The sequence below is a fragment of the Accipiter gentilis genome, chromosome 21 (genome assembly GCF_929443795.1).
Source record: "Accipiter gentilis chromosome 21, bAccGen1.1, whole genome shotgun sequence".
In the NCBI taxonomy this organism is placed as follows: Eukaryota; Metazoa; Chordata; class Aves; order Accipitriformes; family Accipitridae; genus Astur; species Astur gentilis.
The window spans coordinates 15844765-15859249 of NC_064900.1; the positions used below are offsets into that span (position 1 = coordinate 15844765).

Here is a 14485-nt window from a genome sequence, read left to right on the forward strand (position 1 = left end):
ACTTCAGAAGCTCCTATTTGACGACACATGCCTGATCTTTTCAACTCTTCTCAAACACTTCTCTGAAGATTTTGTAAGTTCTGGAGAAAAACCCAGTACTAAATTAGTAATTGTAAATGCTTCACGCGTTTTCATAGCTTCCCACTGAAGTGGAAGAGCAGGATTAGCAACACCTCACACATGCACGACAATGCCTTCAAAAGTATCTACTAGTTTAGTGGAATATTTGAAAAATGTAAAGCCAGAAAATTCAAGGTACGGATTTTATTAATATGAAATTTTAATGCTCTGCACTTCAGCTACCTTAAACTGCACACCTGGAAGACAAGAGACACACACCTGTGGATCACTTCCATTTAGGTTAAAAGACGCTCATAGTATCAGATGGGAACTCTGTTACAGATGCACAGAGAGGTATTAGAAGCTAACTATCAAGGACATTTTCTTGAAACCTGTCTGTATTATTTGCTACAGACAAAGGCTTAAAATTAAGAGAAGGTCTTGGGAGTTAGGAGTTTCCTTGAATGCTACATCCTTGAGTCATCTCCAGATCATGACAGTGAAGTGGGATCCTTTGCTAAAAGAAGTATTAATATATGGTCACATGACTCATCACAGTACACCAAGAGGCCCAGTGTGATGGGTCTGTGGGCAATGTCAGTACTGGCCTTTTAAATGTGGGCTGGCATCACTCTGGCCTCTCTAAGGACAGCCAGAGAGGTCAGAACTTTTAGACAAACGCCACAGAAGTTTGCCACTTCAGCTAATACAAAACTGATAGCACAACCAGGCTGTTATTCAGCTAGTGGACTAGCACGATAAAGGAATAGCACGCTTCACCAATGGACTTCACAGATAATTGCAACATTTCCATTCTTTTACTTAATCAGCCCTCATCTTTACTTTTTAGACACTTCATCCCAGTTCAATGCAAGTGAAAATAACCTGAATAGAAATTATCAAGACAGTCCTAAAGAACCTGCTCACTGTAAGAAGCAGCAACTCTGGAGATTACACACCCAACATACTTGGCACAGCTAGACTAATCAAACTGAAATATTACGTACTGAGAATGTTAATCTATGGAAGATGGACCTCAGTGTCAGAAACACAGTCACCTACTAGTAGTACTCAAGATGCCTATGCTGTACATTTGGTTACCCTTGTCCAGAATTCTAAGGAATTTCCACACTACATATGCTAAGCATAGAGTCAGTGGCACTGCATTCTCCACATTGAATTAAACCAATCCTGGAAGACCCAGGACGATCTTTGCTGCTCCTAGTAAGCAGAACTTCCTTGGCAAGCAGTTCTTCAGAACTAAGAATTAACAGATCTTTAGCAGCAGACCATAAAACTGGACAGATTCTGACACCAGACTCATTCTGGCAAGTTTTTCTCTAGACACACAAGAGTGCCCATTCTTTGTCACCAAATTCTGAGCATTAAGAACCAAGCCAAAATAGCACATAAATGCATCAAGTCAAACTGCCTTTGTTCAGCTCTATCATTCTGCTGTTTGGATCTAACAAGCATCCTCTGCGATACGAAGGTATCCCTTCCCATCCATACAGGTCTTGACAAGTGTAATTTCTATGGGCATCTTTCTATACCCCTTTTTGTCCTGTCTGAAGCTAACCACAAGGAGGAGAATGCAGAAAATACAGCATCTGGTCAGATTCTGGACCAAACTCAGACGACCAGTGGAACTGATGAGCAGCTGGTATACATTCTTTGCTAAAACTATCAACTTCAACCTCAACAGCTAAGGATGCATGAGGAAAGACTAAGAGTACTCAAGGGCTCTAGAAACTCACTGAATAAGGCATAAAAATATTATTTGAATGATGCAGTTAGTCAGACCTCTTTATTTTCCACCCTCTCAAGCCTCAAGGCTCACCTGTGCAATCTGTATTGGCTGAGATAGAGGGATCTGCGTCATCGGCGTTGCAGCAGAGGCCGAGATGGTGGCACCAGCAGCGCTGTGCTGCTGACTGGCTGAATGCTGCACTGCAGCTGCCAGCAACTGTGCCTGCGCCTGTTGTAGCAATAACTGTTGCTGGGCTGGCGTCAACGTGAGCTATAAATAATTAGAAAACACAGCCATTAATAATGGAAAGAGCCACTTCAGCTACAAAGTCATTAGCTAGCTCATTACTAGTTATATTCCAGACATTCCTAGAACTATTACTACAGTTCAGCCATTAACTAGCCAATGACTCTGGCCTTAACTAAGGACAGCTGGCTACTCAACACAGTGGAGGAACCAACCTACTGCAGACCTGACATTAACCAGACCACGCGGACGCAAACTTTGCACTTACTGGAACCTACAGAACCTAACTTTACTCCTAAGTTTTCTTCACAACTCTACCAGGAGGTTCAGGAAAAAGGTAATTAAGTAGCAAGTAAAAGAAAAGAATCAGTATTGCCAGGATTTGAAAGGAAATTTACACCCAGCAGAACAGCAAGTGATTAGCCAGATGAATGAGAAGCAGGAATGCTGGCTATGGCTACTGAACAAACTGATAACACCCCAGCTGCTTCACATTAGCATGAATCCCTGCCATATTCCATCATTTCCATTATGCCCTAAGATATAAGTAAAGAACATGAGCTCCATTTGTTTCTCTCCAAGTCTCCCCATCTGCTTTTTTTTTTTTTAATAGAATAGAGTTGGCAAGTTTACATCCCTTCTCTTTCCCAAACACGCATTATCTCTGTGAAACAGGTGGCAGCAGTCTCTCCTTTACATGTAAATGAATCTTGATGCCCATATTTACCACAATCCATATCTGCATAGGCCTGGAGTTTTGAATGTTTCACTACTGCAGACAATCATAAATTAAAACAAATATTTTTTGAGAATGAGAAAAATAATAAAATATGCTGGGTTTTAATAACGTAACAGTCTCACTTTTAAAAACTTTCAAATTTAATTAACTCAAAACTAAATAGGATGTTTATTTACACACTGGCATATGAGAAGATTTAACAATTCAACACGAAATTAAGACATCCTTTCATTCAAGTGGAGACACGATCTAACCTAATACTTCAAATCATAAATACATTGTTGGAGCAACTGCCCTAAATCCCTTATTAACATGCAAACTCTTAAAACTGAGAAGCTGATTACATGGAAGCAAACTCTTTAACCAAACCGTCCCATTCACAAAACTTGCTTTTTTTTTTTTTTTTTTTTAATGACTGAAAGCATTTACAACAATTCAGAAACACCAGTAATCCTAAAACAACAGTTATTCCACAATTACTCCCAAAGCCTTGCAATTAAAAACCTCAAAATTGGTAGGTTAAAACAGAAGAGTTGAATAGGCTTAAGGCAAGCACTAATATATTTACTTAAAAAGAAATGTGTTTGAGAAGAGGAAGAATTAGTGTCAGCAGTTCCCATCATTTTTGCTCTTCACCCAGCTATCTGGCAAGATTTAGTCTCATGCTCCCATGTCTCATTTTAATCTTGAAAAAAAATAAAAATTCCTTTTTGTGACATCAGTGAGTTTCTTATTTGTACACACAGCAGGTTTTAATTTCATTGCAGAGTCAAGACGGATACTAAGAACAGAGAGAAATATTTATTTTTTTTTTAAGCAAATAATTTGCCACAAAAACCAAAGATTAAAGTCCGCTTTTTTTTATAGGAAGGTATTTTCTGTCCCTTCTTTCGTTCAAATTTCTTCCTATGTTAAAGGAAATTACAATACCCTTCACTGACAGTCCTGTGAGGACTGCTGTAGATACTGCCATCGTTTGCCGGACAGGAGGCTTACTGCAGTATACTTGGGTACATCTTACCCCAGTGATCTGTCCTCCGGCCAGCATGAGCTGGGTCTGGGGTATGGCCGCCTGCACTGAAGGCTGCTGGGAAGGCTGGCTTGGCTGCTGAGAGTCCCCAGATTCTTCATTAGATTTAGACTAGTCAAAAAAAAACACAACAAACAAACAAACAAAAAAAAACCCAAAACCAACTCTTTATAGTGTAAAACAGATGTTAATGTAGAACACTGCTATCTCAACACTGCACAATAAAAATCTTTCATCTGCATACAAAAAGCCCTTGGGTTTCTTTTAAGAGTGTATTTAAGCAATGGGTCTATGTGCCGACTGCCTCAGCTATGATTGCTCAAACATGTCTGTAGGTAATGCAGTTTAAACAAAACAAAAAGTCTCTCAGGTCTTTTGTAACTCTGACATTATTTTCAGGTCTCATTTCATTTTACACAATTCAGCTGAAGCTGACGCTACATTTCAACGTAAAGAAAGAAAAGGTTGTTAAAATTATTCATTGCCTAAAATTCTGAAAAATGGAACAAGGAAAAGGAGACTGTGTTTCCATTTTCTATATCTGCATCCTGCACCTCTAAGTCATCGTACTGTGGGCTTATACGGAACTGGTTTGAGAAATCCTCACAGGTTTTCTCTATCTACCTACAGCAAAAACATAATATATACAGTGCTTTTAAATAATCGAAATTTAGCATTTATTTAACTGAAAGCAATTTTATTTTAAAAGGTTTGTGAGTTTTTGATTTTTTTTTTGTGGTTTTGGTTTTTGGTTTGTTTTGTTTGTTGGTTTTTTTTTAACAGAAGAAATTGTGAAGACTTGAGGGAGGAAATGCAAGTGCATGAAGAGAGGGATAGAGTTTTATGATAATTAAAACTGGTTATGCAGAACATTAAAATTCTGCATAGATTTGCATATTTTCTACCACCTGTTTTGGGGACTGCAGAGCAGGCTAATTAACATAAAGGCTCTGATTAATTCTGCCAGTCATTGAGCGATAATTACAGCGCAGGACTGTAAACATTCTGCACTGGAGATACAGCCTGTTTGCCAACATCTCTCTCAGGGATGGAAGTTTACCATGGCAACCAAGGCAATTTTCTGCCTCCTTCCTCTTAGAAAGGAAGGTCACTATACCTCCTCTTCTTTCCAAATTGTTATTATGTATAAGTGGGTCCACATTCTATTGCATTTCATGTAACGCACTACCTACATTCTTTAATAACAAGCAATATGGAAACCAGTTTTCAATAAAACTGCATCCCTTGCCCCTTAATATAGTACTGAGATGAAGTGGCACATTAACTGATACACTGAGGTGTTCAGCATCATAAAAAAGTTTGAAAGCTTTGTTGTCTCATGTACATTATTAAACAACAATTACTCTGACTTATTTTGAAATAACTATGTGTTATTTACACAAGCAATCTACACTAGCCACATTACATAGTCAATGTTACATCATACTCCTATATTCAGCTACCAGAAGTAAGGACAAATTGCAAAGTAATAGTTGCTATGTTTAAAATAAGTGAATAAATGGAAGAACATGAAATATTCCTGGAGTTTTATAGTTTTCATAATACAAAACCTGACAAATTCAATATAAAGTTACACTCACTGCATGTTTTACACAACTCCAGTTTCTGAACGCTTACAATCCTGAACCTGATTTACAATTGTGAAACTATTATTCCTTCATACCTTTCACTTGCAAGACCAGGCAGAATGAAAAAAGAGTAACATATCGTAGGTTAAAAGCTATCTCTAATGGGACCATAATGCTGTTTAGATGAGAGAAGGACAAGCAGCAGAGGGAAACTGTCTTTACCTGTACATTTAAGGACTGAGCAGCAGCCTGTAAACTTGTTCCAGCGAGCTGGACCTACAACACAGTGTAAAAATGGAAATGAAATAATGTAGAATCCACAGAAAAATTTAACAGTGTAAAAAGAACAACCTCCCCATCTGCACCCCAACAAAAACTCCCCCAAGAAAAATGCATGCCCCTCTAACACCCGAATCAGTGAAACAGGGGTTATGCTCCAGGCTGAAAAAAAATCTGTTAGACCCTTCCACAGTGTTATTTGTCTACCTCTTGCTGAACGCATTCCTGCCTAGGGATCTAGATATTATCATGAAATTGAGTTGAAACAGAGCATTTTGGGGTGGAGAGACTAACTATTCCTATTCCTGTTAAAAAAAAATCCAGGCTTCAAGGGAGGGCGTTAAGGTCTACTTATGATCATCCTTCTAATATTTCAGAATGGGTCTTACCCCAAATATGTACACTGCATTCACCCGCTTCCTTATATGACAGAGGAGCAATCACCTGCATAGCACAAAACCCACAGCATAAACACTCTTCCTCAAATCAACCCATTCAGGTATTTGTAGTCCTCAGCCACTGAAAAGAAGATCTCAATACAGAGGACTGAAGACACTTTACAAAGGCTGTATTGATTCAGGCATACTCAAAACTTGAATTCAGTGCTTGCGATTAACAGATCCAAAGAAGTTCTTGTGGGTTAGGAGTGAAGAAAAATTGATGCTTCAGAAAGTGAGATTTTTAAAGTGTCATTTTATCTCTAATAGGGATTTTCTCTGTACAACAAATGTTAAATTTTCATTTACTGATAATCGTTTCAATCAGTCTCACCTTGTTTCTACCACCACTCCTACTATAAAGAAGGAATGCTATATAATTCATTACTAACACTTTGAAAGGTCAGAGTTACAGCCCGTAGTGAATTTCATCGCCGGCCATGTTTGAAAACCACTGCTCATTTGAAAACCAGGCAACACATAAGGATACAATAAAGCAAAACAAAATGTAGCACTCTTGCCTCTATAAAAAGATGTTCTCACATAACATACATCACAAAAGAGAGTCCACATATCTGCAAGCACAGGAAGGAGAGTTTTAATCTTAATTGCGGTACATGAAACTTATAACTGAATATTTGAACAGGCAACCCTTAAGAGTCAACTCAGAAATATTTCCTACTGCTCTAGATGAAGGTACTAGACTTACTAAGCATGTTCTACATCTAAGCAAACACTCCCAGAAAAGCCTCTCCTCATCGCAAGCAAAATATAGTTTGACACAGTTGATGTAATCTGAGCTTTTAACATGAATTAACAGCAGAGAATAATCTAAACAATAATAGCCTGCCAGCCAAAAATATACTCAGTAATAATACTTTAAAAATTTAATAACAACAGCAACAACAATAATAACAACACATAAAAGACTATAATGTATGTCACTCAGGTAGAGCCAGCATATTCCTGAAAATCTCTTTGAATGCAATTTGAACACCCTTTCCACCACATTTTCTTCCTCCACAAACATTTTCTAATTAGAAATTAAACTGTTCCTGAATGCTGCCTACAACCTAATATTTTGTATTAGTCTGGAGGAAAGCACTGTGTGTTAAGGCTGAATAACACCCCACTAACAGCCACACTGCAAGAGGACAGTTTGACAATAGATTCCCACACACCTGCAGGTGCATAAAAGAATAGCTGAGATTTTCCTTTTGAACTAGTTTCAAGAAATGAATCACACTTGATCAAATATGAAGTTATAGAGATCCTGACAACTGTTTAAATAAATACATTTCCAAAGCAAGATAAAGCACTGTGCTAAATACAATTACTGTCCTGGGTCAATCTACGTAACAAAACAAAGACTAAAACAAACACACAAAATTCTGCAGGACAGCTGTATCTGTCTCCGTATTAAACACATACTGACAACCCATGAAAACTAGTCAGCTACTCTCCACATAAAGGCAGCATACAACAGCCTATTGGTTCAGCAAATTCAAACACAGGCACTCCCTAGGTCCCATATAACCCAATCTACTCGGAAAATTGTAATTATGTGACAAGATGTGTGGAATGTTCCATACAATAAAATGGCAGTTCAGAGCTCTTAAAAGAGGGCATAAAAGCTTCAGTATGTCAATTATACCACAATAACTGTGCAACCTCAGACCTCAAACATTCAAGGTCAGCCAATTAGGTACAGTATTTTAAAGTTTAAACTTGGTACTGAGGAAGGGAAAGAAATTAGGACATTTGTTTTCATACATCAAGTGTGAACATATAAAAAACTACAAAAAAATGCCCCTTTCACTTCTCTTCACCTAGGAATGCCCCATTTTGCTTCAGCCTACATGTGAAGTTCAGCTTTGATTCCCTAAACACAGCTGCAGCAGAACAGAGGGATAGTAGTAGAAGTCTGAATATCATCTGACAAACAGGTCCTTGAAACAACTTTTTTAAAAAAAATAAAATTTAAAACACTCATAAACCATATATGCTTAGGAAGTACCATCACTTTATATTTCTAGTTAATGTGTAAGAGCTTGAAAGATTGAAGCATAGTGCTGACTACCATTTAACACCACTTCTGGTTTCTTAACTAGATAGCAACAGTTTCAGAACCTTGGCAGCTGTTGGGCCAATACAATCCTTTACCAAAAAGATTAAGTTTTACCTTGCCTTTCAGTGTGGTATCTCCATTAAGGTTAAAAAACCCCAACAACCCCAAACCCAAACAAACAAAAAACCAAAACCGAAAAAGCTTTAGGCATTCTGAAGTCCCCAAAAAGGGCCTTTCTAGTTCCCCAAAACAGATCTCAACCCTATCTTGCTGTATTCTGCAGCCTAATGCAATGAACTGAGTGCCACAATAAGAACTTTTTACCATCCAAGCTGTTTAAGCATGTGGTCTACCCATCATTTACAGAAAGAGAGAACATAGAACATACAAGAGCAGTTGCATTCGTACCTGCCTGAGTCTCCCCTCCTTTAAAATAGGTCTTCTCTTACCTGATGAAGGTGCCCAAGGAAGGCCTGGGCCTGGGCTGTAGAGATTGCTCCTCCGACAGGCACCGGCTGCTTTTGAAAGTCCAGGCCATTTGTTTGCGTGCCTGGAGAAAGAGATATTAAGATCTATTAGTTACTACTTTTATGAAATGGAATAAGAATTAATACTGCTAAGTCTCCTATTATTCTCTCAATACTATGTAGCAGAAAAATACTCTGAGAGTAACAAGAATTGAAGTTTTTTACTGAAAGGGGGGGTGGGGAAGCAGTGTCACTTCCAGACTTTGGTAATACAGCATTTGTCAGCTGAACAAAATCAACATCATATTTTCTTTAGCTTCTATCATCTTACCTACTCTATATACACTGTTACCCCATTATTCTCTACCATGGTTTGAGAACCAAATGGGTGCATGCTGCTATGGTTAAACTGTGTTTTCATTCTCCATGTACTCTCTATCCAGCAGCTGAAGACTATCTTCAAGTTCAGAAAGTGCAAGAACAAGGTTCATATAAAGTTGCCCTTCATTAAAGACAGGTAAAATAATACTTGATGAAAACAGAAACACTGTATATATATATAGCAGTTATGGGCCACAGTTTTACTCTTTTGATAAGATACCTCCACATTTCCATGAATATTTGTGCAGAGCTCTCATTACATAAGATAACTGCCTGGGCTTCCTTTTGCTCTCACCCAATTTCATATAACTAAAAAATTATTATTTTCCTACTTCTTTTTTTCCTTCTTCCTAAACATCTTGGAAGACATGAAAACCCCCAAACTATCCCAAAATAATCTGGTTGAGAGAAAAAAAACCCAAACAAAACAACAACAAAAAAAACCCCAACAAATAAAAACACACAACATTTTTTTCCACAAGAAACTACCACAGAATTCTCTTCTGCCAAGAGGAACTACAACTACAACTACAAACTTTTAAGCATCATTCTGTGTGGAGATGATAAAATCAACATTAGGGATTATCAACAACTGGTTTTGTATGTTGGGTATTACTACCTACAGTGGTTAATAACAAGAAGGGAGACTCTGAGTGTATCAGGCTGCGTGGAATTTCTAGAACAGATGATGCAATCTTTAAAATTGCATGACTGAAATGAAATAAAACCAGCTTTAGACTTGCATGTTTACTCTTCATAACAATCAGATTTTGTTCAGTGCCTATGGACAGGTGTTCAGCTAAGTCCTACTTCAAAATTCCTTCCATCACCTATATTTTTCACCATAAAAATCTAGGTTATCTACTAAGCAAAAGAGAGTCACAGTTGTTAAACAACAGGGGTTTGCTATTCCTTAGAAACATCTGCAAAAACAAGCAGGCATAAAATTTGATTAGTAAAATACACTATCCAATATTTTACATTGCTATTTTGACCTACAAACAGCTTACACAGATAAAATTTTCAAAGATGGAGTCACTGTTTAATTAAATACAGATACAATGTAGATAGTCAAACTTTCTAGCACCCATGTAAGGTATAGCTAAGGTGGCCCTTTGATGCATCTTTGGTGGAGGTGCTGAGAGTAGACCAACTCTTCCGCCACAAGTTTTTAATTCTATGCTTTGGCCCAGAATTTACAGATTTAATAGACATATATGCAGCCAAAGATCCACAGACATGTTAAAAAAATTCAAATTTTAAACCACATGAAATTATTTTGCTTAATGAGTCTATAATTCCAATCCAAAGTGAATGGAAGGACTGTTACTGGTCTGAATTGATCTTGAATGAATGCAACTTGGTTGCGTTTCTCCAAAGAAAGGTAGATGATAAGGTCTGCCAGAAAGGGCTAGAAGAATCTCATCTATTTTCATTCTTTCCAGTAAACTGCAGAATTCTCTCAACACAGAAGGCCAAAGGGAGTGGGAAAATGATTGTATATATATATATAAAAATAATTCCTGACAAACTGCTACTGTAATTCTAAAGAAACAATCTACCACCTCCTCATTTAAGGAGATGCTTCGAATCAGTTTTCAACCTGTGGTCAGGGTCCCCCAAGTAGGAAAAAAAAAATACAGATAAGAAAAGCTACTGTAAGGCAGATATACCTCATTCCAGTTGAAAACTTGCAGAGGTCAAAAAAATTTATCCATTTCTGAGAGGACTAATTGGAAGCCTCACCTTAAATAAACAGGTGAAGCTGTTCTAGAGAACTGTTTTCCAAAAAAAGCCTCAAATCATAATATCATATTAAAAGAGCACTGCTGTGCATGTGTGCAGAAGAAGAAATGCTCCAGCTAGCGCTTCTGCTGACTCTTAATACGGAAATCTGAAATAAGCCTCCTTGGTTAATAGTTTTGAACAAGGCAAGTTCCAAGACTGAGCTTAAAATCTCCATGGGTCCCAAAAAAAACAGTTTAGACAGGTAGTGAGAGAAAACAACATTTTCCTTAAATTCAACCTTGAAGGATTCCAATTCCTTCTCCCCATGCCTCCCAAAACCAAACTCAGAGCAAAAAAACCCCAAACCATACATGTTCACTCTCTGTTCTACTTGCATCTTAAGCTTCCTTTGGTATTTGGAAGGACAGTGTCCTTTCCCCTTTGGATGCAGCCTTAGTTTTGGAAGGAATGCTACCCAGGCTGCTTGCATTTATTACAGGATGCCTACATCTTTTGAAGAACAGCAGGGAAAATGAACTTTTGAGTCCAGCATATGAGAGGCCTTGCTCTCAAGGTGCTCATAAGGACATGACACCACTCCTGTGGAATTCAAGAAATCTGATAAGGAGACTGGAAAATGGAGCTGTCAGAAGGAGAAGGCCAGCACGTTGTAAGGACATAAAAGGACCAGTATGCCATTTCTGCTCAAGATAAGTTAAATGCAAAACCCCACATTGATAGACATGACAGATGCAATCACAAGTATTGTGATTTTAACATTCCCAAGTAATTATGTCTTTTCCATCTCCATCCCAGTTCCCATAACTGCTAGAGCTGATCTAAAAGCTCACCAACACCAAAAAAACAGAAGTGGAAACTCTCCATCTCCCATCTCCTCTTTCTTCTCGGTTCCAACTACATTGTCGCTGTCCTGCCCCTTCTGGTAGTTCACGGACACAGCAGTAAGCCAATTCACCTTTCTAAATGAGTAGAAAACTATTCATGTAAACTGTTCCCTTTTTCTTTTGGCCAAGTTAGTTTTCTGCCATTTATGTGAGATGAATTAACTTACCTCAGGGTCCTGCAAACAGCAGATAATGCAAAGCAGGGGAGGTCAGAGACATGGTAGTAGGGAAATGAGCCTCCCCTACTCCCACCAAGCAGTAGGATGAAATTTCACCCTTACAGCCCAAGTCCAATGTAACTTAAGCACATTTAAATTCTGGCATAAATTCAGCCATGTGGTTAGCTACTTCACGGAGTTGATTTGGACGAAGACTAATACTAAATGCAATTAATTTTCAGCCAAATCAAATCTTTGAACCATCTCACTCAGTGCCACTCCAGGGAAAGGAACAGAACACTTAAGTACCAGGACACCCTGAACGTGGATTAGTTTATGCTGCCTTGGAATTGTACCTGCAGAGGGTAAAGGCATGACAAAATGGAGCACGCAAGATAACATTGCACCTGTAGTCTGGAGAAGAACATACTCTCAAAATCCAAGATCACAATCATCAGACGTTAGTATCAGTTTACAAATTGCATAAGGAAGGAAGAGGAGTGAGGAACTACAGGTCTGGGGAGATGTGAAGTAAGGTGCAAGAAATGACTCAGGAAGGGAAGACAAACAAGGAGAAGGAAGATTTCAAAACTAACTTGAGTGGGTATCTGCACTGTGCTCCGAGATCTTCCAGCACCAGCGGTACATTTCTCCATATCTCTCTCCACGTGCTTTGAGAGAGAGAGAGAGAGAGAGAGGATCCCCAATACTCAAAAATTGTTGATGCCTTGTTCACGTTACTAATAAGAAGTTTAGCATTGATATTTGCCCAGAATTTTAGCAGTTAAAGAACATTTCATGGCCCCTCTCCCACTTTCCTATAGACTTTCTTCTTATGGAAACGGGAAAATCAATCTCTGGAAATGAAGCAATGCAAACAGGAATCCTTAGAACACTTCCAAATGCTACGCTTAAGAAAAATTATCTTGCTGCTATGTCAATGTATGTCATAATACTACAGTTTCCATAGACATTATAACCTTGACTTTCATAGTACCGCATTCACACAGCTTTTAAAAAAGAATATGCATTAAACAAACAAACAAAATAGGTTGAGTTGTTTTGGAAAATTTTATGCTGCAACCTATAAAAAGGAAACCCAAAGGGCTGTTTACTGTAAGACACTCTTCTTTCTGTTTTCTCCAGTAGATACTAAGTAGATTGTCTACACACAACTGAAGGCTGGAAAAGATTTGTGTAATTCTGCAATATTGACCACCAGTTGATCAATTAATGTTCTTAGGAAAATAGCCATCCAACCACTTTTGTACTCATAAAGACTTTTTTTGTTGTTTTTAATTTGTCTGAAATATGGGTTGCTTTTTCAGTTGCTTAAAAGGGAGTCCAGTTAGCACAAAAATTTTAAAGTAAAAATCTGTTTCAGGCATTTTACTGTGACCAATGTATTACTATGTTCCCTAAATAGTCAGTTAGAAATACAAAACCCTAATGTGTCAACTTCCATGAAACTTAGCTGTTAGCTCAGAGAACTACTGATGTTAAGCCATCTTCACCAGTGGCAACAGTATTTCTTTTGCTGAGAACACTAGCTCTGCCAAATGTAAATTCCATGCCCTACAGTAATTTCTTTTAAAATTTTCAAGTTGCATCAGCTTACTACAGTTTAAAACAGGAATGACCCAAACAAACATCCACTGAGGTTCAAAAGATAGACTAGTAGTGTTTACACAGCAGACTCAAGTGATTTACAAATATTACTGGAAAATAGACAGTTACAGAAAGTTACAAAAATAAGAACTGAGTGTTTATAAAAGTCATCTTCATGCATTTTGCTTCAGAGCCTATGCTTCCCCAATGGCACTTCCAGTTCCTTAGCATCCAACCTGAAAGCTGACTTCTTTTCACTAAGTATGCACAGAGCCCAGAACCATAATCTAAGTACCCTGATCAGAAGCCTAAAATTACATTCCATGAGTATTCATTTCAGGGCTTAACATCTGCCAGTCAACTAATGCAACTGATGCTTGAGCCCCCAAAGAACACCACAAACGTCATTAATCACTACCTCCAGTGGTTTATGAGCACTGTATTTAAAAACAAAACAATGACTGGAGAACAAAGGGTCCTCAAAAATTCTAGATTATTTTAGTTTGCATTGCTTTAAAAGCCAGGAAACAAAACTGAAAGGAATGATTGGGAACATTTAAATTACAGAAGCAATGTTTGCAAAAGGTCCAAACACCAGTAAGAGTCAAACTTTTGTAATAACTAACCTTAGTATTAGAGTATAAAAAAATACAGATGCTGTATCCCCTTTTGTAATGAAAGCACCTACATGCAGCTTTATAATCTATGAATTTCTTTATACCGTGACCACCACCTTCACATTGATGAGGTATTTGCCTAGGGGAGCAGAGCCAGGGTTCTGCTGAAGGAGATGCAATACTTACGTGATAATGGACTACCTTTGAACAAACCAAGTCCTCCTCTTTAACAGCTCAGTTTAGGTGAAACTACTAGTTAAAGCTGCACTTACGGAAGCGCATTGGGAATGCACTCTTCGGGGAAAGCAAATGCAGGGAACTGTGGTCATACAGAGCAGGAAGTCTGAATTTTCTCAGAAGTTTACACACACCCTCCAGCTACAAGGATTCTATAGGGATATTTAAAACCATTGTTCTCTTGAT

The 14485-nt window shown here is 38.1% G+C and overlaps 1 protein-coding gene across 13 annotated transcripts in view; it reads right to left on the reverse strand.

The window, feature by feature from the left end:
- The window catches only part of POU2F1 (POU class 2 homeobox 1), a 146262-nt gene that overhangs the window by 64022 nt on the left and 67755 nt on the right, over window positions 1-14485 (reverse strand). For 8 of the 13 annotated variants that reach the window (XR_007508994.1, XR_007508993.1, XR_007508991.1 and 5 more), the window contains 4 exons: window positions 8648-8748; window positions 5637-5690; window positions 3817-3936; window positions 1901-2080 (listed from right to left, as the gene is read on the reverse strand). Coding sequence is in view for 2 of the 13 variants with exons in the window: in XM_049824331.1 (XP_049680288.1) it covers window positions 1901-2080; window positions 3817-3936; window positions 5637-5690; window positions 8648-8748 (455 nt within the window). In the remaining 11 variants the exon portion in view is untranslated. The remainder of the gene's footprint in view (window positions 1-1900; window positions 2081-3816; window positions 3937-5636; window positions 5691-8647; window positions 8749-14485) is intronic. The other 5 variants (XR_007508999.1, XR_007508998.1, XR_007508996.1 and 2 more) reach the window with 4 other exon arrangements.